The sequence below is a fragment of the Pocillopora damicornis genome, chromosome 13 (assembly GCF_964200805.1).
Source record: "Pocillopora damicornis chromosome 13, jaPocDami1.2, whole genome shotgun sequence".
Classification (NCBI taxonomy): domain Eukaryota; kingdom Metazoa; phylum Cnidaria; class Anthozoa; order Scleractinia; family Pocilloporidae; genus Pocillopora; species Pocillopora damicornis.
This window is the reverse complement of record NC_142682.1, coordinates 17,069,268-17,095,130: the sequence shown is the minus strand read 5'-3', so window position 1 is coordinate 17,095,130 and position 25,863 is coordinate 17,069,268. Positions and strand designations below refer to the sequence as shown.

At 37.5% G+C, this 25,863-nt stretch overlaps 2 protein-coding genes and 4 long non-coding RNA genes across 7 annotated transcripts; 4 read left to right on the top strand and 2 right to left on the bottom strand.

The window, feature by feature from the left end:
• Positions 1-386: 386 nt before the first annotated feature.
• LOC113681132 (uncharacterized) lies at positions 387-10,604 on the bottom strand. The gene is made up of 2 exons (XR_016182425.1): positions 10,508-10,604; positions 387-1,370 (listed from the first exon to the last, which is right to left on the bottom strand). It is a non-coding gene; the product is annotated as an uncharacterized LOC113681132 (long non-coding RNA).
• LOC113681130 (protein boule-like) lies at positions 517-9,991 on the top strand. The gene is made up of 11 exons (XM_089191998.1): positions 517-618; positions 1,111-1,204; positions 1,643-1,708; positions 2,418-2,512; positions 3,334-3,388; positions 4,215-4,274; positions 4,495-4,537; positions 4,907-4,989; positions 6,753-6,791; positions 6,948-7,020; positions 8,226-9,991. Exons 2-10 carry the CDS (start codon positions 1,184-1,186, stop codon positions 7,014-7,016), a joined length of 531 nt encoding a protein of 176 aa, XP_089048124.1. The 5' UTR covers positions 517-618; positions 1,111-1,183; the 3' UTR covers positions 7,017-7,020; positions 8,226-9,991.
• LOC149035744 (uncharacterized) lies at positions 10,423-11,452 on the top strand. The gene is made up of 2 exons (XR_016182424.1): positions 10,423-10,746; positions 10,844-11,452. It is a non-coding gene; the product is annotated as an uncharacterized LOC149035744 (long non-coding RNA).
• A 1,314-nt stretch (positions 11,453-12,766) lies between these two features.
• On the top strand, positions 12,767-14,775 carry LOC113681131 (uncharacterized). The gene is made up of 2 exons (XR_003447149.2): positions 12,767-12,908; positions 14,025-14,775. It is a non-coding gene; the product is annotated as an uncharacterized LOC113681131 (long non-coding RNA).
• A 2,451-nt stretch (positions 14,776-17,226) lies between these two features.
• On the bottom strand, positions 17,227-20,375 carry LOC149035743 (uncharacterized). The gene is made up of 2 exons (XR_016182422.1): positions 19,996-20,375; positions 17,227-17,883 (listed from the first exon to the last, which is right to left on the bottom strand). It is a non-coding gene; the product is annotated as an uncharacterized LOC149035743 (long non-coding RNA).
• Positions 20,179-25,846, top strand: LOC113681069 (COMM domain-containing protein 5). Of its 2 annotated transcripts, XM_089191993.1 has the most exons (7): positions 20,179-20,261; positions 20,955-21,038; positions 21,671-21,860; positions 22,731-22,781; positions 23,403-23,498; positions 23,939-24,014; positions 24,568-25,846. In XM_089191993.1, the coding sequence occupies exons 2-7, from the start codon at positions 20,984-20,986 to the stop codon at positions 24,667-24,669; spliced, it is 570 nt and encodes a 189-aa protein (XP_089048119.1). In that variant the 5' UTR covers positions 20,179-20,261; positions 20,955-20,983; the 3' UTR covers positions 24,670-25,846. The 2 variants fall into 2 exon arrangements, with proteins under 2 accessions (XP_089048119.1, XP_027053930.2); XM_027198129.2 differs by lacking the exon at positions 20,179-20,261 and having other exon boundaries at positions 20,866-21,038.
• The last annotated feature ends 17 nt before the right edge of the window (positions 25,847-25,863 follow it).

Below are 25,863 nucleotides of genomic sequence, written 5' to 3'. Positions count from 1 at the left end.
AGTTTTCGGCTTTCTTGCAGCTTTGTGTCGAGAAGACTTGCCTTTTACACACGCAAAGCCTAAAAGTGGTCCTTAACTAATATATCAATGGAAATATGATACTCGTCCGCTTAGTAGTAATACTTCTCAAAATAGCTCACAACGATCAACTTTAATTTGTAGTACAGCCTAAAATAAATATCTAGCAGCATTTGAAAATAAAGCTTTTCTCATGGAGACAAGAATCTTTCGTCTACAGTGCAAAACTGATGAGGCTCCGCCCGAGTTTCTACGAGCTACACTCAAACAGTGTCTGGAAATTTACCATCCGAAAGGATGTTTGGCTGGTGGTTTATTAGCTGAGTACAGTTTTTTTTTTTCGGTTTTCTAAGTTCAAGTTTGAAACGAGAGACTTTTTTTTACGTTAATACTGTGGTAAAAAGTAAGCAGTGACGTCATGGTGTCACTCAGGAAACACCCACCCGCCAGATAGTCTGGGAAAAGTTTCGACCCCCCTGTCATTTTACGCAACACTTAAGTTTCATTTTCCGCAATACTTCAGTTTCTTTGAGCGTTTTAACCAGATCACCGAGGACAATTCACTCTTCAAAACACCTCAGCAGGAGCAATGTGTAAAAGGTACTTTATCTTGGGTATCGATTTCCTTTGACATTGTTATCTACGGTCTTTAAAACATTTGTTTTCTTTAACACTTTAATTGAGAAGTATCAGTTAGGAATCTGGATTGATTGATGGTATATTAAATACTCGCTAATCTCAGATTAAGGTCTTCTTTTCTGCGATTAATATCATATGATTGACATTTTAAGGAAATGGTATCCTTTGTGGAGCTGTCATCAGTTGTGTTTTGAAACACTTTTCCTTTTACGTTGACAAGTGTTGAGTCCCTCCCACGTAGATTTGGAACACACTGTTTTAAGATGATATATCGTCGTTTCGATGCTTTCGTTAGATTTCTCTTCCTCGATCCACTTATTTGTTCTTCCGCACGGCTTTCATTACTTATTCTTCCAAAAATGGAATCTGACGCGTTGCTTTACGAAATTGACATGTTATTTCTGTATTAACCAATCACATTGCGTAACGTTGACAGTAAACGTTGACTTTTAGCATCAGCAGTGGAAGTTTACGCAAAATAACGAGCGTACGACTGTGATTGCTTCTAGAAGGCAAAGTACTGGAAATGAACAAAACAGCGAAGTCGGTACGTATGAAGTTATAACTTGGGATATTTTTTCCTTTTCTTCACTCTGTGTCTTGTGATGCCTTGCCTTTTTGTAAATATTGCGATAAAGATCTTAAGACCTTGTTAGGGTGACTCCGTGATGGTTGATTCATATTGGACTAGGAAAAGAAATAGTTTACTTGAACTGAAAGGGTCAAGAAACATAAATTGTTTGAACAGTCTCTTGAACTCGTTCACTTCTTTGTTAACTATTTAAACATTACAACTACATAATTTAGAGTAGCTTTCTTCATCTTTAGAACAATGAACCCTGAGAAGCTTGTATAGTTACGTAAAACACCCGTACTTTTCTGACAGTAATCGCTACGCATTCCTTGGTTTACAGTTGAATGAATGGCGCTGAAACTTCTAAGTATCACATTTTAAAACTATTTTTCTTTCATGCGTTTGTTCAAGGTTTCAACTGTACCCGATGGACACGAAATTATCAACCGGGTCTTCATCGGAGGACTTGCTCGCGATGTAAGTTGAGCATATTTCTAGAGCATCCTCCGAAGTGTTATTTACTTTTGTGGTTCCACTGGAAGTATCCGATCTTAAAGATCTCGCGTTTATCATTCGAATGATGGTGTAGTTGTTTTCAGTTGCGAACGCATAATCGTAAGGTACATTTCGAAGTTCATTCTGCCCAGTTCAGTTGTGCATACTATTGCAAAGCAGAGTTTAAGCTTAACGTCATTTTTTTCAGATAAAGAACTGCACATGTTTGTATGTTTTTTTTGTTTGTTTGTTTGTCTGTTTGTTTTTTGTTTGTTTGTTTGTTTGTTCTATCTCATTTGTTACGAATTGAAGTTGTGTTAGAAGTGGCCATTTCGCCCACTTGTTGTACACCTGTTTACGTAGTGAACTGTAAACAGACTTTTTGCTTATTTTATTTGCATCGAAAGATTATTACAACATATTTAACATTGAATTTAGATGTTTTTCGAAATATTTTTTCAGCTATTCTGACAAAATTAAGTAAGTAAAGGCGTTGTCGATCTGCGGCCTTGAAGGCACAAATAAGTAGTCTTCTGGAGAGACGTAATCACAACTTTGGTTGTAGAAACTGATTTAGTGTATTTGTGGAATAAAATAGCTGCAACAATTCTTGCTTATTATCAATTTAGCCAAAATTTCAAGCTATGTTTGTGGCTCAGTCTGACAAACCAGTTTTTTTTTCCGCTAACAGACAAGCGAGTTGGAGCTCGAGAATTTCTTTAGTACGTTTGGTGAAGTGACGGATGTTCGCATTGTCTGCGATAGGAAAACTGGCTTCAATAAAGGGTAAGTTAATTCAAGTGAAGAACTAAATTTTCCAAACAGGAAGTTCCACTCAGTTATTTTTTCTGTCAACCATGAATATGCAAAGGAGAGAAGACGTTACAGCGAGAACGATCCCAAGCTCTCGGTTCATCGCGCCTCCACCGGTAACTCTTTGACCTATCAGAGGAGTCGGGTCGTCAGCAAGGCGCCTTAAGGTATATCAAGACATTGCGATAACGGCGCCGTCGAAGAAACGTTGGGAAAAAGACCTGTCTTTCAGTTTCTTGAACCAAAAATTTCTCTAGTGGCTATAACTATGTTCAACATGGCTGTGACAGCGTTAGAGATATCCTCGGCAGAATAGTTCAAAGAAATGATTCACCTTTTAATCAAGAAACTCAAAATTTGGCCGTCAAATTAATTACGCTTATGAATCGGAAAGAAATATACACTGTGGTTTTAATGTGCGTGCAATGCCACAGTTGGGCCAGTTGTTAATTTCGGCTGTTTTGTCATCGTCTCTGTTTGCCTGTAAGATCGTAATACAATCATTTCGGATGGGAGGCCTTTTCTTTTTCACGTAGGGTCAGCAATTTAGCGAAGGTTCGCTCTTTTAAAAACAGGCGTAGAAGCCCCAATATGTGAACTGAACATGGCAGTTAGCCTTTGAAATAAATGACTTCTGTTACATTTCAAGGTTGAAACCGGTAGCCGTGACTCTGTCGATTGTGTTTCTTACAGTGGCACGGAAATTTTTCTTTTCTTAACCTAACGTTCTCTCTCAAGTTTTTAGGGTTACATACGTCTGTAGTTTTGAAGATGTATTTTTTTGTCTTTTGCAGTTACGGTTTTGTTACATTCAACACAACGAAAGCTAGAGATGATCTCATTGAAAAGGTATCTTTATATCTGTTTTTTGTTAGTTAGCCAGATCTAACTGAAGGTCTATAATATTTGAAACAGATGCAGAACTTACAAGCATCATTCAAAGAAGGAAAAAAAATAAGCTTTAACCCTTTCACTCCCACAAATGACCAAGACAGAATTTCTCCTTACAATATCAATACAATATCAAGCAGGCAGGTGATGAGAATAGAGAAGAATATCGATTATGGGATTATTATTTGATCCAACACCAAATTCTCTGAACTAACATCATAAGAATTGTATGGCAGATAGTAAGGAGAATTACTAATTAGATCTTGGGAGTGAAAGGGTTAAAATTGAAAGAAAACATGACCAGGATCACTCAGAGACTTGGAACAGACCACACTCACCACAACTTCTGCAGGTAGTTGTAGAAGTCTTTGAGTGGTTATGATCATCTAAGATTTGATATATTTTTTTGGAAAATTTTCAGAGATTATTTAATGGTCTTTGATGGAGTAAATGTCTTTCATGATTGATCTGAATAGCTTCTAGGTCCCAGATCTGAGCTTAGTATTCTACAGTTAAATGACAACAGCTGTGTATTATTTGGAGCTCACAACATGAATCACATGCTACTTTCAGTCCCTAAATGCAAGGGGTCTGGATCCTAACATATTACCAGCCGCAAAACTAATGGAGATAGCAGTAGGTTATATTAGTTGTGTAGAATTGACTCCTGACTGTGCAAGTCCAAAGCACATAGCAGCATATATGAAATCACAGTGTACTGAGGGGTAGATATCAATTTTGTGTTTCATATAACAATATTATTCAGTAATATCTACCAATTTAGGGAACAATTGATTACAAGGGTGGAAGGAAACTGCGCCTCCGAAAAGCAGTGAAAAAAGAGGTAAGAATCAACTCATGGGACTGGCCCTAATAATAAAGAAAAAACAAGAGTCATTTTTTGGTTTAAGCTCCTATCCCTCTCAAGTGCAAATTATTTAGATGACAATTGTTTTTTGTTAAATTAAAGGGGTTCTCCCTTGAGTACCAGAACAATGTTACAACATCTCCTTGATTTCTGAACTGTGTAATATGATGTTCTATAAAAATGTTTTATTTTTTAGACAGGGGGACAGTTCTTTTCAACAGGATCCAGTAATCAAATAGGTTAGTTCAGGTTGCACATGGTGTAGATGCAAAAATTACAGTGATCACGATGGATACTTTTTGGTCCCAAGTTGTCAGTCACTCACTTCATGTGTTTTTTGGCATTTATTACAAAACAATGTAGAGTGTTAAGTCATGAGGCTATCTTAACACAGGAGAAAAAAAAAGTACTCTATTCCTTTAATGAAAGATATTCTGTTTTCCAATTTTAATCATAGAAAGTGTGATGTCAGAACAGTACTGTGCTTACAAGAAGAAAAAGAAGCTACAAATTATGAAAATTAACATTTGGAAAATAATTTTGTATAATACATCAACATAGCTTCATTAAATTTTGACTGAGGCATTATGTTTTGATTTCTTATTCAGGGACACAACCACAACAACTGGTTCTTGTGCCTGTAGAGCCAAACATGAACATGAATATGCCTCCTTTGATAAATTGCAATGCGGTTAGTTCAAATTCTGTTGTATGGCACAATGCACCAATTATGGAAGCCTTAGTTAACAAACTTAATTGCTATTAGAGACTTTTTGGCTGTTTTTGCTAATACTTATTTATTTTATTCCTCTTTTGTTTTATTACTAACCATTGTTATCTTTTTAGTTTTTAAGAACTATGCCATGCATCTTTTAATATCTTTTGGAAAATTACCTTACAAAGAATTAAACCATGCAAGGCTGTGCTCTAACGGCGCCCGGTCGCCTGAGGCGACTAACATTTGGCCTCGGGCGACTGAAAATATTTTCTTGGTCGCCCGGCCGGGCGACTGGCTGGCGTTGGTTTCTTGATTTACAGTCAAAAAAAAAAAAAAAAAGAAAATGTTGTTCAATCGGGCGCGCGTTGATATTCAAAGGTCGTTCCACGTGAATTTACGTGTAACATAATCATCGACTTTGATCGTGACAAGCTGCACAGTTTTCGATTTTAACCGCTTTTCCAAATAGTATTATAATTTTTCCTTTAAATTAGGATGGCTCGTTAGTTAGTTTTTGAAAAGCAATTGTTACTTCTGCTCTGACAGGCGTAAAGTACGGTCGACGATTAATAAATCGCTAAATGAACACGGGAGTCGTTCTTTTAAAAGAAAATGTTGTTCCATCGGGCGCGCGTTGATGTTCAAAGGTCGTTCCACGTGAATTCACATGTAGCATAATCCTTGACTTTGAACTTGACTAGCTGCACAGTTTTCGATTTTAACGGCTTTTCCAATAGCATTAAAATTTTCAAAAGAAGTTGTTACTTCTGCTCTGATAGGCGTAAAGTACGGTCGGCGATTAATAAATCGCTGAATAAACACGGGAGTCGCTCTTCTATGCTAATTTAATATTTTAGCCGGCTTTTTACTGCCGTGTCTGCGAGGCAAAAACATAACTTAAGATTGTTTTTCCAGTAAAACACGATGTATTGTTATAATATGTTATTATTATTGTTGTAATATTGTATTGTATAAAAAAGAAAAGATACGTTTTTTTTGTGATTGTTTTAGAAACGGGTATAAACTCTATAAGTCCCGCATTGTCCTTGGTGTCGTGACAAGTTATTACGTATCACGCACTAAAAATAAAATCGACCGAATCCACAAAAAGCTCATTTGTCTTGAACATTTCACCGATAGGTTTTCAGGAGGTCAAAGGATACGATGTTTCATGAACATAAAAACAATAAATAAATGCACATAGTTCTATTTGACTCGTTACGAAAACAGTTTGTTTAATTTTTAATAATTAACTGACTGATTTATTAATTTGGGCGACCAACTAGGAGGCCCGGGCACCTCAGCTAAAATGTTTGGGAGCCCTTCGGGCTCCCCGAAATTTTGATTTGGGCGACCATCTTTTAGGCCTGGGCACCCAAGCTAAAACGCTTGGGAGCCCGAAGGGCTCCCTGAAATTTTCCTTAGAGCACAGCCTTGCCATGTAATCCAGAAAAGAAATTTGTGTAATGTTATTTCACTCAACAATATTGTTTGGAATTAATTAACTTTCAGCCTCTTTTTTGTTCAACACATTAATGAATTCAGAGAAGTTTAGAAAGAAATGTTTGTTGAAACTGAAAAAAAGGTGCCAATTTGTTTTGTAAGGCATATAAAAGATGGGTGAAATTATGTCTATTCTTCATGACTTGTGTCAAGGCCATTCAGCAAAGACTTTACATTTTCTTTAGAGAATGCCTTAGACATTTTCATTCACATCCTATTCATTTCATGATTAGGTATACAATCATCCAATTCAGCAGCCCATCAATTATGTGGTATGTAGTGTTGAAATACGACAGTGTTGTTCCCTAAATATTGGCAATGAATATGTTAAAATGTTTTCAATTTGTTTTATATGCAAACCTTCCAATGGTTAGTGTAAAATATCATAATTGTAGCTATATCTATATAATTTGTTTTTTGTTTTTAAGGCACCCCAGTATACCGTGCCAAGCACAACCCAATATACTGTACCAGCATTTTATTATTACTGTTATTAAAATGGTAAGTATTGGTATGGCAGTTTGTCTTAATTCCTCAGTTACATAGTTTTACATCACTTGGTAATTAAGAGGTGTTTTGGGGAGGCTGTGTGTTTTACTCTAAGAATTAGAAACAAGTAATTTGTTCTAGTTCCTTTCATGCATGAAGAGGGTAAATATCAGGTTCAAAAATGGTCTTGTCACTAGAACATAAGCTTTGTGGGTATAACATTGCAAGGGAGCATCTCGGCACAGATATCTGGCGGGTTATGGTGCAGTGGGAAAGTATTTAAAGTGTTCTGTGGATTCCCTGTAAACTAGCAGATTAAGCTAAGCAGAAACTCCTCTTTATATGAATTGTCTAATATCCTATGACTTGTAAGCATCCTTTCTTTGAAGCAATTACACCTCATGTCTCATCATAGGCGGCCCAAGCTCACGTCTCGAGAAAAAGCCAACGATGAATTCATGAACGCGTCACGCGTTGTGTGACTCGGTGTTAAGTTACGGGAGGAACCGTTGAAAATTTGAACACGTTATAAGGCATAGTATGGGGAACGAAATATGGTCGATTTATAACGATAAATATTTCGAAATCTGAATATTTTACACGTAAAATCAATAAAAACTTACTCATGCCCTGTGTATCCGTCGAAGTTTCTAGCGATTTCTGCTGTTTTAAGCTTGCTTTACCGTCACTGTTAACCATGTCAAAAGACGAAATCGCTAGAAACTACGACGGATACACAGGGCATGAGTAAGTTTTTATTGATTTTACGTGTAAAATATTCAGATTTCGAAATATTTATCGTTGTAAATCGACCATATGTCGTTCCCCATACTATGCTTTATAACGTGTTCAAATTTTCAACGGTTCCTCCCGTAACTTAACACCGAGTCACACAACGCGTGATGCGTTCATGAATTCATCGTTGGCTTTTTCTCGAGACGTGAGCTTGGGCCGCCTGTGGTCTCATGTCCATTTAATTTACAGTTGTGTGCTTGGTTGCCAAGCCTTTGAATAGGAGTGAGGCTAAGGTTGACCTTGTTTTGATACAAACCTTGCTGCTTTTCAAATGCAAATTGCTTTGTTATCATGCCAACTAGATACTGGTCTCTATCACGGTAAGGTCACCTTCAGCCTCACTCCAAATCAGAGGCTCGGCAGCTAAGTACACAGCTGTAAAATGGCCAATGTGTTAATTCAACCACATTTTGCATTTTTAGGTGACTAATGATCCCTGACCGTTTTAGCTCTATGAGCTACATGAATGTCCAGTGTCAAGACTTATTTTTGTTCAAAGTGAATGATGTGTGGCTGCATTAAACAGTGGTTGAAACATGACTGAAAGCTATCGCATGTTATGTAGCTGTTTATTCCTTTCTGAGGGGTGGACGGCTACTGGTTAAGTGTGATAACAATTATTTTAGTATTGCCAGACATTTATACACCTTCTTTTAACCGATATATATATTTTCAGGCATAAGACAGCTTTTTACTTTCAACACAAACATTTTTATCTGTATTTATGGTTTTCTTTTGGTTTGAGTGATGATCATTTTAACTGCAATTAACTAAGGAAAAATCTGAAGTGCAAGCCCAATTGCCATATAGCCTTATAATCAAGAGCAATTTTTTTTCATTCATATTTTTAGAATAAAATCTACATTCTTCTGGAAGGGAAGTTTCAAAACTTTTCATCTTTTGCTCTCAGGATTATTCACCGACATTGACGTAAAATATCAGAGATTTATACACCTTCTTTTAACAGATATATATTTTCAGGCACAAGATATAGCTTTTTACTTTCAACACAAAATTTTAAATCCTTATTTATGGTTTTCCTTTTTGATGCAAATAATAATCATTTTAACAGCACTTAACCAATGCAAAAATCTGAAATATAAGCCCTCACTTGTGAGGAGAAAATTTTAATTTCCCATCACTAGGTATTCAATTTTCTTGAGTAACTAAATCTGGTCATCTGGATGAAATTCCTTGTGGTTCTTCCTTGGGCAGAGTTGATTTCCCCCCATTCAGTCAAGGCCTGCCTGTAAACCTCCTGTGAAGGAATTTGGGAGGGGTGTGAGATCATTCCCACTACAAGGGCAGGTAATAAAGTCTTAGTTGTTGCCTTAAGTAGGTATTCTTTAAAAAAATTCTGGTAAGCTGTGTAATTCAGATCAATGGTGATTTGCAAAATACACTAGTTGTACAGAGCTTAAGTGTTGTGTTTTTTCTTCAGATGTCTGAAGCTATTCATAGATGCAAAATTGAATAATTATTTCTTAGATTTGTATGCAATCTGGTATTTGTAAACTGCTTGCTGTTGATTGTGATTGCTGGGTTAATCATGTTGACTTGTATTTGCATTTTTCATTCAATCCAAGAAAATTTAGATAAATTTTGAAGATTTGTATTTGTTTTGTTTTTTTAAATTTTAAGCCTCCAACATAATTTATTACATAGATTTGTATGTGAATTTGCTATTGCTGCTTGCTGTTAACCCTTTATCTTCCAGAAATGATCAAAATGTAACTTCTCGTTATATTTATACATCATCAGCAAATAGGCAACGAGAATACTTAGTTACTTGATAGAAGTTGTCATCTTGATATAACCCCAAAGTCTTGCAACTAATTTACAAGGAAATGTGGAACAGATAGAGGGGAGAGTTAATAATCAGATCTTAGGAGTTGAGGGGTTAATTGTGATATTGCAGCAGGTTAGAACTGATTGATTAGATTTGTTTAGGAATTCAGAATCTGTAACATTGCTGATTTTCGATTGTGATTGCTGGCTTCATCGTGTTGACTTGTATTTGCATTTTTCATTCGCTTGAAGTAATTTTAGTCACAGATTTTTGAAGAATTATATATTTTTACTATTTAGCATCTAACATATATAACATTGCTTTTATCCATTTTAAATCCATTTTATATCTGTAATGTTTACAAAATCTTCATTAAAGGACGGTATTTTGACAGTGGTACGTGTCGAAGCATTGTGCATTTGTGTGATCTGCTTTCAAAGTAGGGCGTCAAGGATAACGAAGGAATACCTTCATGGGTTTTTTCCAGAAAGGGAAGAACAGTGGATTCTTTTTTCTGCTCAAAGAAGTCACTGAGACTCTTAGCATCCTATTATAGTCCAAGGTTTTCAACCTCACCTAACTATTCGGTGTTGCATTCAGTATTCCATAACCAGCTCGAATAACTATGTTATGGTGAATGAGGCTTTTCCCTCAGACAACACCGAAGAGTGCTTTTACTTACGGCACCAAAGAACACTAAAAAGAGAACTTTAAGGCAGGAGGCTAAGACAAATTTTACTTTCGAAGTAATAGATCGGAGCAACTGCAGAATACCCGGCCACTCATTTACATGTCATTGAATAAGAATACCGTCTATTGTGTTATGTCTCGATCTTTAAAGCCTCCCGACACATGTAAGTGAGGCGGAACAAAGTGGCCGGGTATTCTGCAGTTTAGCAAATAGGGATTTCATACCTTAAAGAAAACTCACTGAGTTTTTGCTTAAACCCTTGTTCATAGCGTGAAATACAACACCGCCCGTTGGAGAAGTCGTGTTCGTTCGTGTTACGAGCTTGGGGTAACTGTGGTTCAGATAGAGGAGTAACGCAGTTACAAACAAAGGTAATCTTTAAAAGGTCACACAAGAATAGCTTTGAACTAAAGCGGAATTCGAGAAAGCCAGGTTAACTCTTGAGAGAGGAGAGAGTTCACCCGTGAGTAAGAGCCACGATTGGATCTTGACTTTGTTTATCTATAGAGTATTTTCTACGCCTTTTTCTAAATATTCGTGTTTCGGGTTCATATTGTTAGGAATTCGGCCACGTTGCGAAAATGAACGTGCTGTGGGCAATCATTTGGCTTCTTTGTCTCTGGTTTCTCGCTTGGCCTATTGGATTTTTTTGCGCTGGTTGGTACGTGTGCCTTTCACCATTTGAAGCTTGCATCGATGCCATGAAAGGAATTACAGAGCTTTTAATGCGTGGCGTCAAATTACCGCTTGAAGTGGCCCAACACATGGTCGAAGGAAAGCAAGGCTGGTAGTTGAAGCTCGATGCCCCCCCTAGTTTAGAGTTTATCTTTGTGGAGTATAATATATGTAAGAGAAGATGCACCTATGGGACGTTAGAACGATAGTATATGTAAATGCTTGATATCTACATTCGCTGATGTAACAACTGCAGTGCTTTGAAAGGACACCGGTATGGGAATGATACACTCGTGTTTCCTGAAACCAATCAAATTATCTCAAGTGTATCACTGTAATGAATTAACTTCAAAAGCCTACTGCAAACTTTTGTAGCATTTAACTCTTCAATCTTAATGAGATCATCTGGACTAAAACAGGGCTTTATATCACCATCTCATTCGTATTTTTTGCATGAGTGGCGTAGCTTCTGAATAAAATTTACACAAAGACAACAGTTTTCGGACCCGTTCAAATTTAAATTGTAATAACCTCGTTCGTTTCCACCGATCTTTTGCTTTTATTTTGCTTAAGCATTTCCAAGGAATTTTTTTTATTACCTTAATATAATTTAATCGAAATATTTAATCCTGTAATGGCAGGTTGAAGCCTTTTTGCGAACAAAGCTAACTACGAAAGACTGTTTACTCGTCAAAGCGATATGCAAATTGTTCTGATCATTTGGAGGTTTCGTTTATCCTTCCAGTCCAAGTAATCATTTTATAAATGAAAAAATCTCAATATCGATGTTTATTCGACCTTTTTTTAACCTTGCAAGCGGTAACGAATTAAATGAGCTAAGATATTTCGTAAATGTAAGCTAATAATTTAAATTTTATTCCTTCGGCGGTCACGTTTCCTTCACGAGTGTACACATGTCACGCAAGCTTTATGGAACGAGAACTGCAAATGACGAGGCAGGCGGCAGTGTGAAGTTACCATGGTAGAAAAAGTGATCATTTGAGACTTTTTCAAAGGCGTTTCAGGTTTTATTTTGTCATCCTATTCATTGAAATATTATTGACTGAGACATAATATCAGCTTAGCAAGTTACTAATGGCAGAAGCCCTTGACAATCAGATGGTCAGAGAGGTAAATTGAAAACGTATAACGGTATTCAAACTCGAAAGAGATAACTTTTGATGTCTCTTTGCAACTTTCAGAGGATTGTTTCTTCCGCGAGGGCTTGCCCAATCCTTCACACTTCCGGGATTTGTCTCGAAACTGAAATTTTATCTTTGTTTTTGGAGGGAGGCAGGCTTCTTTCGGATGTTTATTCCTTTTTCGAATTATTTTTCAGAGTCAATTGAGGATCACGAACTTCGTGCAAAGACAATTCTGCGAAATAACTTTATTGGCAACTGCACGAGAGTAAAAATGTCGGATTAAAAAATTCGGATCGCAAAATAACGCAAAAATAAGAGAAAACAAATAAACAAACTCGAAAATTTAAAGTGAAAAAAAGGAAATCGATTACCCAGCCTCCCGTCTTATAACTTTCTTATGGTCCGTTCCGTGACGGAAATCGATACAGCATGCGCGTGTCATAGGCAGCCAGTAATCATATGACGATGCTCTCTACGAACATCTTAAAACTGGTAAAACTATTGCAATTCATATTCAAGAAATACTGGGCTTGTATAAGGCCAAAATGGATATGCATAACCTACTCAAAGTCCGTTGCTGTACGCAGTCATGCAGGCATTAAAGTCGTTGCGTTACCGTATGATGCTGTATGTTGGGATGATGACGGACAGCACAACTCGTGACTCGCGTAAGTCCCAGCTGAAGCGGAAGGCAGGCGAATTGTTAGTCGCTGAAAAACTAAAACTTTCTGAGTGAGACCGATTCCTTCCATTCTTTGCGGGATGTTCATGTTTTGATTTATCGACTCACCAACTGCAAGAGGAGGTGGGTTAATTTTTGATTGGTTTTTTTTTATTTTTAATCTTCACCATTCCAATGCAACCGAAGGAGATGGCAGTTACAAAACACTACAATCACAAATTACACAGAGCGGTTACGAACCATAATGAAAAACCATAAGCGAGGAAATGATCTTTGAACTGATGGTTTAAAACGACAAATTACATTCGCTTATGGCGCAGTCTACTTTAGATAAGATTACAAAATTTCATAACAGAACCACAGGCAGACAACCCTGTGGGTCGTCACTTATTTGATACGCTAGTTGAACTCTTACATTGTTTGTAATTTGCAACCGTCGATCTCGGCTAGACGGTAGTGATCCCGATAAATGTTTCATAAATACCGCAAATCGAAACATTTCATCTCCAAAATGACAGTCAGATAAATAAAGTTTACTTACCTTCGTTTTTCTTTGTCGTCTCGAGTGATTTTGCGGGGTTTTGGGACGGTTGGTTCCCCACTTTGCACTGATGCCCTTCCAAAGGCAAAGGAAAAACACAAGGCGTGCAACTTCCAGGACCGTCTGGGCCGAAAGCCTCCAGAACTTCGCCGAATTTCTTCCGCTTCCAAATGTCGCTCACCTCCCTCACCTCAACTTCGGGCACGTTAAATTCGGTAAACGTGTTAGAGCCAAGCCAAAAATCAGTGCAATTGCACGCCTCTAACCACCTAAAAAGCCTTCTCGATTTTCGACATCCGGAAGCGGGGGAATTGGGAAGGGGAAAATCTTCATTCCCCTACCCTCACCCTCTCCTTATTTTTGACCGTCGACCGCCCCCTCGGTACAAATTGATTTCTCTCCCCAGCCTTAAGCTGCCATTAAAATTAAAGATGACGGCCATAATTTTCGTTATGAAATTACTGAGCACTCGCTCACCAAAATTACGCCTGCTCTACAGGCTAACCCACATCTAACCCATGAGAACTGTTAATGAACATGGTAATTAAAGAGCTTAACTGCGGTTAAATCCCTAGTGAAGACCCTGCGATTGGGAAATTGCGTGTATGTCTCAAATTGCCTTGCTGAGCCGTCAAAAATGTGAGAAATTAAAAGGAAATATCTGGAATGATAACAGTAAACGATTTTCTCCCATGCAGGAGGGAAACTCCTCGATCGGAGGACGTCCACTGAGCCTAGACAAGACAAGTAACTCAATTACAGCGCAGGCTGAGCCGATTTGAAACAGATCAACAATCAATTCTTACATAGTTTGTAATGGATGGAAAGAAGATTCTTTGGGGGATCGTCTGGTTCTTTTTCCTAATCTTGATAGCCTGGCCAATAGGATTCTTTTGTGCTGGTTGGTACGTGTGCTTGTCCCCATTTGAGGCGTGCATCGATGGGATGAAGAGCTTGACAGCGTTACTGATGAAAGGCGTGACTCTACCATTTGACATCACGCATCGCATAATTAAAGGCCAAAGTTATTCGAAGATTTGATCATTTATTGAAATGAGATAACGATAAAAAAAATGGTATTTACGTAATTGGAAGAATTTTGCGGGATGGCTACGAGATATTGAATTAAGTAAAGAAGAAGAATTGTATTTGTAGCAAAGAACACCTAGTGCTCTAAGCTCTAGACTCACGCTATTTTTACTCCTGTCACTTGTAACTTTAGTTACCCCTCGCTTGTGCACATTCTAGTGGCACCAGTGCTAATAATTCTCTTTATCGGAAGAAGTTGTTTGAAACCTGATTCACCTTAACTGGGAATTGCCACTTAGCTTCGTGAAAAACCCTTACCTCACCATGGCATTTAGATGTGGATTACATTCCCTTTATTTGTAACAAAGTCTAATTGAATTTGAAAAGGTTCTTATTAAAAATAGAAAGATAAAAAGAAAAGAGTATAGTCAGGTGATCATGTTAGCGTCGAACCAGGATTTGCAGGCGAGGATGGGGCGAGGGGGAAGGCGGGAAGAAAAATAGCAAAAAGCGAGAAAAGGCGTTTCACTCGTGACTAGTACTAGCTCGGCCGTTCAAACCGAAACCTGCTCATGGGCGAGCGTCGAACGATTCTACTTGGATAGACTCCATCTATGTAATATATGTGTCTGCCCTATAGAATTACGGAGAAAGGCCAGGGTTCTTTAGCGCGAATACCTCTACCCCAGTTCCAGGACGCTGAAATTATGTATAAACCATGATTTCTTGGAATTAACCTTTGAACTGAAAAAAGATTTGCTGACGCAGTAGAGTTTTGCGATTAAATAAAGGCGAATACTCTTTGGTACCGGTGGTAAGCGTTAGTTTCGGCTCCTTAGAACCTTATAAAAAGTCCCCAAATTGTTAGAGAATTTTGGCTGTGTTCCAGTAGAATTCTGGTTGTGTTACAATAAAATTTATAGAATTTACCTGGTAATGGTAGCTTTATTTATACACGGTAAATCCTTCAGCAAATATTATAAAATGATACAAGATCAACTAATAATCCTTAACTAAATTAACTAGCCTAAACTACATACTAAAAGCTGCTTTACGAGGATGCCGTGCTAAAAATCATTCAAAACTGTGGTGACGTATTTTAAGTTTAAAATCATGTAAAGATGTTGCTGCACCAAGGTCACCAAGGTCACCAAGTAGGCCGTTCCACAACCTGGCTCCGCTGTAAGAGAAACTCTTCTTCAAATAATTGGTGCGGGGCTGCGGAGGAGCCAATTTCTTTTCAGTATTCCTTTATCGATATGATGTTATGTCGTTCCGAAACACAAATGTAGAACTCAGATACTCAGGGGTCATCCCATGTAAAGATTTGTGCATCATAACAGCAGCTGATTCAAATCTTTGATATTTGAGTTTACGCCAACCCAGTACCCAGAACAATTCATCGATATCAGAGTTATAATTGGCACACATCAAAATACAGGCTGCATAATTTTGGAGCTTCTGAAGCTTTTCGGAGAGACCACTGCCACAGTCACCCCAGACAACACTACAATAATTAACATATGGCTGAACTAGGCTATCATATACATTAATTAATATATTAAACGGTATAAGATGTCGTATTCGCTTGATTGCGCCCAATGCAGAAGCAATCTTTTCGCAAATGTTCTGTATATGACATCATCAGTTCATATTTTGATCGATGTGCACACCAAGAGATTTCGTAGATGACACCTGCTGTACTGGATGGTCATTTCTACTGAAAGAAGGAATTTCAGGAAATGTTGATAACTTTTGTCTCGACGCGACTAGCATGAACTCAGTTTTTGTTAAATTTAAGGTCAATTTATTGGCCGACAGCCATTTATATACCCTGTTTAAATCATAGTTAAGACAGTCGTCAATATGTTTTAAATCTACGCTAGCGAAGGTGAGGCTGGTGTCATCCGCATACATTCTAGGTTGTAAAAAATACAGACAATCTGGCAGGTCATTAATATATAATAGAGGAAGTAAAGGTCCTAGAATTGTTCCCTGGGGGACACCACATTTGACTAATTTTGGAGTAGACATAAAGGAGTTCATTAGACAAGTTTGTGTGCGATTGCTTAAATATAATGCAAACCATTTGTGACAAAAACCGCGTATTCCATAGGATTGCAATTTTGTTAATAGAATATTGACGGTGTCGAAAGCCTTTTTTAAATCTAGAAAAACAACGACATTGACAAAACCGCGATCAATATTCATAGCCCAACTATCCGTAGCTTGGAGTAACGCAGTAACCGCAGAATGTAGAGAACGAAATCCGGATTGATAACGAGAGAGAATACAGTCTTCACTAAGATGGAGGTATAACTGGTCATGCACTACCCGTTCAAATATTTTAGCCATGACTGGGATTACTGATATTGGTCGATAGTTTGTGGGATCATTGCGTTTTCCAGAATTTTTATACAATGGGTCTCTATAGGGCTTTGCAGTATTTTTATGGGGGGGGGGGAGGGAGGGGGGAGGGGGGGAGGGGGGGAGGAGGGAAATCGGAGAATTTTGGTCGTGTTCCACTAGAATTTACCTGATCCACTTTATGGCTTTGCAGCATTCTTAAGATCCTCCCTCATTTGCAGTCAATTTTCTTAGCCATCCCATTACTCTGTTAGAATCAACTTACTCCTCCCCCACCGTTCCCCCCTGAAAACCATGCATTTTCCTCAACCCTCCCCCCCCCAGTAATCGGTACTAACCCTTAGGGCAGTTGTTCAGTAATAAAGCAGGAGGGTAGCCTTTCCAGCTCGGACAAAAACACCCCTCCTTTATTGCCCTAAATTATAGAGAGGAGCAGTTCACATTGCACAAATGGCGAATCAAATATGTCATTTAACACTGATATCGTTCGACAGGTGAGTACAGTTTCAGTTAAATTTTTTCGCTTTATTTTTGCTTGTAAAAAATTTCTAGAAAGGTAGTGCAATACTGACGACACCAACGGGAGATAGTGATTTAATGACAGTCAAACTCAACTAAAGCAGGAGGCTAACGCATCTGCTATAAAAGAGAAGTACAACCCTTAAAAAACAGATGAATCCACAACTAATATGCTGTGACAAGAGAATGCTTTTCGAATACCGGTCATGTGCGTAGCTACATAGTTGCAATCTCAATAAAAGTACAACTGACATAAGATAAAAAATTTATCAATGTACAATTTTTTACTAAATGAGATTGATGAAAAGATTTTTAGAATTCGTATAAATACATTAATTGTTTATTGAAACAATATGAAATTCAAGTAGCTTAGGTTTCCCTTTTTTTTATCACCATCCAGCTTTACCCTCTACCATATGCTTTGCGACCTCTAACGGTAACATTACACCCTTCATAAGGAGCTCTGTGACGGCCTTGATGGCATCGACGCAGGCTTCAATCGGCGACAAACACACGTACCAACCAGCACAGAAGAACCCAACAGGCCAAGCGAGAAACCAGAGAACGAGAAACCAAATGATTGCCCACAGAACATTCATGTCTTCGTTGTCACTTCACTCCTCTTCAAACCGTCTCGACTGACTGCAAACGTTAGAGGAAGTTAAAGAAGGCAATTAATCAAATTTTCAGCCACATTCCCGGAGACGATATTCGATTAAGAACATTGAGTATCGTAAGTGATCCGGAATTGGATTGTGTTTATACTTTAGTTAGCTCTGTGATTGCATGGTCGATACTTTTACCAACTTTTCTACTAATCAAATGAAAAACCATATAACCAATCTTGACGCCACGTTCTCTTAATTTTAGCTCCTTGTGATATCTTCATTTTATTATGATGTTGGTATTGGTTTCATTAATCAAAATCGCTGGAAATATGAGGATTCTGTGTTCCCTGAGGAGGCTCGTGTTTCAGTGCAGAACACGAGTCAGGTCAGGCTGTACTACTGCCCATTCAAGTCCATTTAAAATATCATTTAGAGAAATAGAATCGTGATAACGATACTGACTTTGAATAGTCTTTAATTTATGGTGCTGTCATAGCATTTTGTGGTGAAACAGTTCACACGCTAATTTGCCCCGCTTCAGGGGTCTTTTCCTCTACTGACCCGAAAGCGCTTAAGGTGCAGGGTAAGGAGGGAGACTGGACCATAGGAACGGATAGTTAAAGCTGAGTAAGGGTCACAAGTGTTTTTTTCTCTTTTGAAAGAGCAACCAACTTTTCGTAAATCATTTTCAAATATGAAAACAGTCGAGTATGAACCCGCCATTTTGAGAACTTAGTAACCTGGCCACACAAGCGCAGGTCTGAAACGGCTTGCTGCTCTAATAGCGAAAAAAAAAAAGTTGTCAACATTTCAGTCATAAGTGGCTTTATTTGCAGCTTTTCATTGTTCAAGGAAATCGCTAAACTTCGCTATGTCGCAAGTAGGTTGTTAGGCCAGGTTTTAGGAATGATAAAAAATAGCTGCTTCTCAGTGTAGATGATTTGGATGTCAGACAATTTCGGATTGGGTTGAATTACTCTTGAGAACCTTACAGAGCAGTCAGTGTACATACTTTTCTTGGTGGAGATAAAAAGTACACGGTTTCTAAAGAACTATTCTCTTTGTTAGGACGCGAACAAATCGTGACTAACTAAATTTCGGATATTCGTTACTCAGCAGCTTCAACATTAATTACTATCTCCAATTTTCTCTTGTTTATGTTTGACGTGTTTCCAGGGTTTTTAATCTGTCCCTGCGAATCTCAGCAGATGGTCATTAATTTTTCCATGCAATAGAATAATAAAAAACTCTCATTAACACCACCAGAAAATATTTAAATCTGCCACCAGTCAGAACCTTCCGTACTGAAAGACAATGGCCGTCGACGGCGGCGCTGTTGCCATTTTGACGGACATTTTGTTGATTAAGTCATTTTTACTCAATATTGAAAAATGCATGATTTTTTGGACCCGCCTTTCACATGAAAAAAGAAATGGAAAATGGCCTTAATATTAGATTTTCTGCGTTACTTTGTGACGAAATTCAATTAAATGATCGAGCGGCAGACACGACAGTTTGATAAAATTGCAAGGGTCAAGCTTTCTGGCTCAAAACAGTTATCAACTTGTTATCTTATCTAACTTGCAGAGTCAATACCATGTAAACATAATGATCCACTTCACGATTTGTGTACCTCAGCCAGCCGTCTAGAAGTGTCAAGAACATTTTAACGGCCGCAGGGTCATGATAGCCTAATTTATTCATCGCGTGTGAAATCTTTGGGGTTAGGAAGGAGCCCTCAATGTTGTCGTTATCATGTTATGTTAGGGTTACCGGCTGGCCTTTTAGCTGTTATTTGCTGAAACTCATATCCCCTCGTTAGACAATTCAGAAGTACTAAAGTATTGATCGTCGAGACTATTTCGGCTTCACTGCATTTGCACTACATCTGACGGTCACGAACTTCGCAGCGCTAGACGACTGTAACCATGAAATTAAAATACAGCGGCGCTTTAACTCAACTGCCCTAGGCGAAAACCTTTAAATGCGAAAAAGTAAATAAGACTGAAGAAATTATGAGACGAATTATCAGTTAAAATGCGTTTTAAATTGCTTCAATGAATCAGCAGCTTACAAAGCTAAATTCTCGCCCTCACTCAAGCACGCGTAATAAATTCAAGTTACAGAATAAAAATATTCAATTTACCTTGTTTTCGCTTGCTGTGATTTGGCTCTCCCGGGAGATAGTTAGACGCCAAACGACTTAACGTGCTAACGTCTTTTCTCGCAAACACAACGTCAATAAATGAGATATGATAATGCTATCCCTCTGATGCAAATTGACTTTTTCTAGAAGAGTGTCACGCCCAATATGTAAATATTGTCATATGTTGAAACAATAACTCCAAAAGACTAGTGTTGTCCTGAGAAATCTTGTCCCAATCATCCCGAAAATGAATTTTTGACGAAAAGGTTCGTTCAGCGAGGTAAAGAATATGAATTCCGAGTTTTATAACCATGAAAATCCGAGGTATAATTGTGGCTGGCTGGCTTAATGAAATTCAACGTTCATAAATCATTTAATACAATGCAGTAATACTGAACAAAGGAGCAAGTCGTCGTACTGTTTTTGCTTTTGTTTTATATCAGCCACAAGGGGCGATTTTAAAGCAGCTCGCCAAGAGGGTAAGAAATTTCCGATACAAAGAAAGAAAAATACACTTTGAGATGAAATAGCTTGCTAGTAACAAGTTAGGCGGGCAATCAGTTGATTAGATATGCTTCTATTAAATAGTTACCATCGATTTAAATAATATTTTCCGCAGATTAAGATACCAGCAGTATTCCATCCTGGTTACTCAGCCAAATTAGGAGCGTTTGAGAGCAAACAATTTGCAATTTTTACCGAGTGACCACGTGGTTGTGCCTTCGTGTCAAAGTTTCAAGGAGTAATTTAAAAAGTTATCAAGCGTACATGTAAAATAAAATGGTGTAGACGAGGAAGGTGGGTGCGTTAGATGATATGCGGGGAGGGGGAGGGAGGGGGAGTATGTTGGACCAAGAGAAATGGAGGCTGGGAGGCCTGGATCGAGGGGAAATCCAAGATGGCGCGTGAACGCGCTAGTTCTGCATTAACTCCTTTGACGGAAACTACTTTGTTTGTAGGTCCAAAAATTCCAGATGAAATCAAACGAATGATACCTCATCTAACAAAGATAGATAAGGCTTTATTCAGAAAGATTTTACAAGGTAGGTTGCCGAAGGATCCCCCTAAATTATCATTGTAGCATTTGGCTCTTCAAATCTCTATATATTTTTATGCCTGGGGAGGTCATATCAAGGACTCGTTAGGAAATTACATCATAAATCTCAGGGTCTTTCTTATTATATTGATTTGCTTTTGCTGACTAAGTATGAGAAAAATGTGTTTCTTCGTTAGCTACGTTTTTCACCTATAAATAATGCGTAATAATGCTTTGTAGCACTCTGGAAGCACACAGTTGTATTTCACTTGACTACATATTTGTCAACGATAAAGATCAATTAACACAGAATTGATTTTTAGTTATTTTCCTCTAGATTAGAGATATGATGTCATCTGACTGTAATTAGGCCGAAATTCAAATTAGCTGGCTTTACTTTCACGAGTTTCCTCTACCCTACGTATGATCCCCAATTAGGGATCACTATCTTACAATCCTAGACAGGAATAACAGAAACAACCATAGATCTTCATCTCCTGTGAAGCTGAGTAGGAGTTGCACTGAGAACATTTGAAAGAACATTGGCATCACTTAAATATAGGGGCAGGGGAAGGGAGAGTGCATACAAATGTTACATTCATTGTGAGTCCCTGAGTTCTTGTCTTCGGCTCTTGGCAGTTATTATTTCAGTTTTGGAGGGAAAGGTTCCTGATGATGGTCTGCTCCAGAAGCTTCAGTCAGAAACTGTAACAGAGGATGTCATATCCTCTCTATATGCTGGGCTGTACTCACTATTGCGCAGTGCTCTGCGTTTGCCCCAGACATCTTTAAAACCAGAACAGTTTAAGGCAGACCTTGGAGAACTGAAGTAAGTAAGCTCTTGAAACCTTTGATTTATATATCACAAGCAATTTTAATCACTGAATGTGCTAATAGTATTAACTTTAACCCTAATTCCTGGAAGTGATGATCAGGTAACTTCTCTGTATGATTTCTATACATTATCTTGCAGTTAGGTAATGAGAATACTCAAACATATCGGTTAGAAATTTGTTATCTTGATCTAACATCAAAAGTCTTGTAACTAATTTACAAGGAAATGTGTAGCAGCAAGAGGGGAGAGTGCTCTAATAGGCCCTTTGAGGAGAGTTTACTAATTTCTAGGGTCATTTAGGAGAAGGTTAGGCTAATTAGTAACAAGAGTGTAAAAAAAGATTTCGATATGGGCCAAAATGTAAATTATGACTTTTCTTCGGGCCATCATCCAGCTCTATTGAAAGTTGTTTATAGCATGGATTTCTTGGGTAGGAAAGCTACAATATTCATGATGCACAAATATACATGTAGTTTATAAAGCAAGGCTATTAGCCCAAGTGAAAAACAACACTTTAGTTTTTGTTAAGAGGAAGAAAGTGGAGGCGCAGCTTATCATAGCATTCAGCAGTTTTTGCTTAATTTTGATTTCATGTTTTTACACTTACCTTGAGAATTGTGTCAGTTAACACCGTTATACAGAACTCTGTAGTTCTCTTTTAGTTCTCTAGGAGAAAGGCAGTGTTCATGCCAGTGAGTCTCTCTTTTTATTTTTAACAATAATTCATGTGTGTACATGTCTACCCATGCATCCACCTGTGCTTGATTCAACCTGTTAGCCTGGAATTTATAAAATTTCAAATCCTTCCTTATGCTTGAATGACTTCACATGGTACCAAACTGGTTTTATTGTTTTGTCTGAAAGGATTCCTACTGAATTAATTCCTGATCTCTCAAGCATTGTGTTTGGAGAAAAGTAAGTGTGTTTATAAAATATTGTGAAGTTTTACTCTGTTTATTAGGCAAATGCCTCTTTGCTTTTGTGGACTGGTAACCATAAAATCTTAGACGTATGGATAAATGAGATATTAAAGAAATGTTTCACAATGATTCCACGAGCACTTGTTGGATATGAGGTGGTAAATATAACCAATCTTACATCCAATTTTGTATTACAGGGTGAAAGGAATAATTGTTTTTTTAGTTTTCATTGATTGAATCCTTAATGTGTGAATGGTTTTAGGCTTTTTACATCTCCACAACAGTTGGTGCAATACATTTCAATATTAGGTGACTCTAAATATGAGCTGATTACCAGAATTGATGTGAACCAATCAGAGCACTAGAAATACTTTATTTACAGTTGAGAAATTACCAATAATCTGTGGTGCAATTTGATATTCTCATTTGTTTGCATGTGTTTTTTTTTTCAGAGTGTGATAGTTCCAAAAATACTTATTTATATGAAGAAAACATGCACTTGCATCCAATTTGCTTCATATGGACTGATCTGGGATGTAGCAACAAATGAATACCAAGTTACTGTATCGTGAAAGATTATGGATGCATATTTTTTTATCAATATCTTATTTTGTAGAAGACCAGCATTTGATGCAGCTGCTCTTCAAAACAGAAATCACCTTCCAACTTTAGATTCACTGCGATGGCGAGTCGATGTTGCTATATCCACGAGGTAAGTCCAGGTTATCATCTGGGGATGAATTGATGAATTGATTTTAAATCATTTATTATTTGAAAAATTAAACTTCTTCTAACATGAAGTAAATATGTTGCAAAACTGTTGGGACATTTTTATGTTTCTACACACTCTTTCTGATATAGAGAGATGGGAAGATGGTGAAAATTTATCTGTGTGAGTCAATGCTCAACTTTTGACAGAGTTTCTTTGCAACTGTGTTGAGAGGCTCATTACATACCAGCAACCATTTTTTCTGCGTGTAGTCTTCATAGTATTTATAATGGGTGACAGAAGGTTTGTATGTGATGCGTGATTAAGGCTAAAACCAATTTGTCTAAAATTTGTGTGAAACATAATCAGGACCATCCTCCCCTCCTCCTTCCCTCCTCTAGTTAGCCTCTTTATAAGGTTTATGCAGTGTTATTATTTTTCAGTGCCCTGAACAGAGTGTTGGAACCAACAGTGCTTATGGAGCTGAAGCTCAGTGATGGAAAGGTCCATACATTTGAGGTACAGGTGTATGTGGTCAATTATTTCGTAGTCCTACATTCATTTTATTGTGACATTGCTTAAACAAAAAATTTCCAATATTTGTTTTTATGTGAAGAGCCTTGTTTGTGAATTGTTATTGTTGTTTTTTCAAAAGATTGACTTATGTTTTATTTTGTGATTATCAAGAAATTAGACTGCTCTTATAGAACATAGATTGAATAAAAACAACATCATGAAAGAGGTGTTAAATTAATTTTTTTGTGGGATGTGAGGCATAGGAGGAGTGTCTAGCAAGATTGCGTAAAGTTGATGGAGTCCATTGACCCTTCAGTGAACATGTTAAGTCCTTCTTTACCAATAAGGAGAAAAAAGGAAGCCAATGAGTTGGTAGCTGTAGTAAAGTTTTATGCCAAGAGACACTATATGGGCTGTTGTCTTTTTTGAATAGGCTTGTTAATGACCCCAGTCCTAATTTAGCTCCCAGAGTTCTTGATCTTGTTCAACTGTGCTGACTGTCAGCCCACAGACCACCCAGTCTCAAATCATGCTGATTTAATTTCTTTTATTACAGGTGTCCTTGTCCAAATTTCATGAGTTACGTTATAATGTGGCATATGTGTTGAAAGAAATGGAGGAAATTGAGAAAAAGAGCATTTTGAAGATACAAGATTAATTTTCAGCCTCTAACAGTATAGGTAGGCTAGGAAGCTATAATTTTTTGTTTAGTGGCCAGTATTTGATTTAATAGAGAGCAAAAGGATAAAATGTTTGTGAGATGTGGACAGTGGCTGAAAGTAGAAAGTTCTTTTCCCAAGCTTGATACAGATCTTGTCTGTGATGCTGAGAAATTTGCTTTCTAGTGTGCAATTGTGCCAAAGTAGGTGTACTCGCCTTCCAATTACTTTTCATTTGTCTGTGCTCAACTTTCCTCTTGCCAAGTTGCTTCCTGACAAAATCAAGTAACACTGAATGCCTGCACTATCTTAGTAACGTGTTATTGTGTTAATCAGGCTGGAGAGCAGCAAGACTCATGAAACAACCACAGAATTTGACTAGTTATGGTTTACTTGTCATTGTTCCAAGGGAGGGTTTGCAGTGTGCTTATTGTTTTTTTAGTTGACAATAGCAAAATTTTGTGCTGGAGAATTATGGTATCTTCTTGTATTTTTCAGATTACTCTAAAATTTGTTGTACAAAAGTTAGAAATAATCATGTGTTGAGAGACCATTTCAATCTTATTTTAGACAAACCCAAATAGTTTTTCTAAGAAATAAGGCAAAAAGTGATGGAATAAAAAGGTGCATGCTAGTTTTGAACACAGCTAGAAAGTTAAATATAACACAGTGTGGGTATACTGTAGCATATACTCTCCTTGTGTCAAAAGCTTTCTTGTGTTCTCTACGGTGTTTGAAATCTCTCCAGCAATCAGTCATAGACCACAACTCTACATGGTAACGACAAAACACCACAGATGTAACAGAAAATTGTAAAGTGCTTGATGTTCAGTAGATGTGATAAATAGGAAAATTGTTTAGTAGTGGGGCATAAGTATTTTTGCCTCCCAGTTTTCCCAATTAGAAATATTTCTGATAAGAGCGAAGCATAAGAATGAAATTTTAATTGTCATGTTCAGTGCAAGTGTACCCAATGTCTACTCTTCCAGCTCTGTGGAGTTTGTGTATTCTTGTAATTAGTTACTTTCTGTCATCAGGAAAGGTATCTAATTTTTTATGAGATATTTCTAACCTTTTGAAATATAATTTAAGACTTGTTGTCATCGTGATAAGAAATTTTAGACCCTTCTTGATGTAGACTATACTTATGGAAAAATAAAAGTTAACCAGAAGTAACTAGGTTGGCTGGCTAA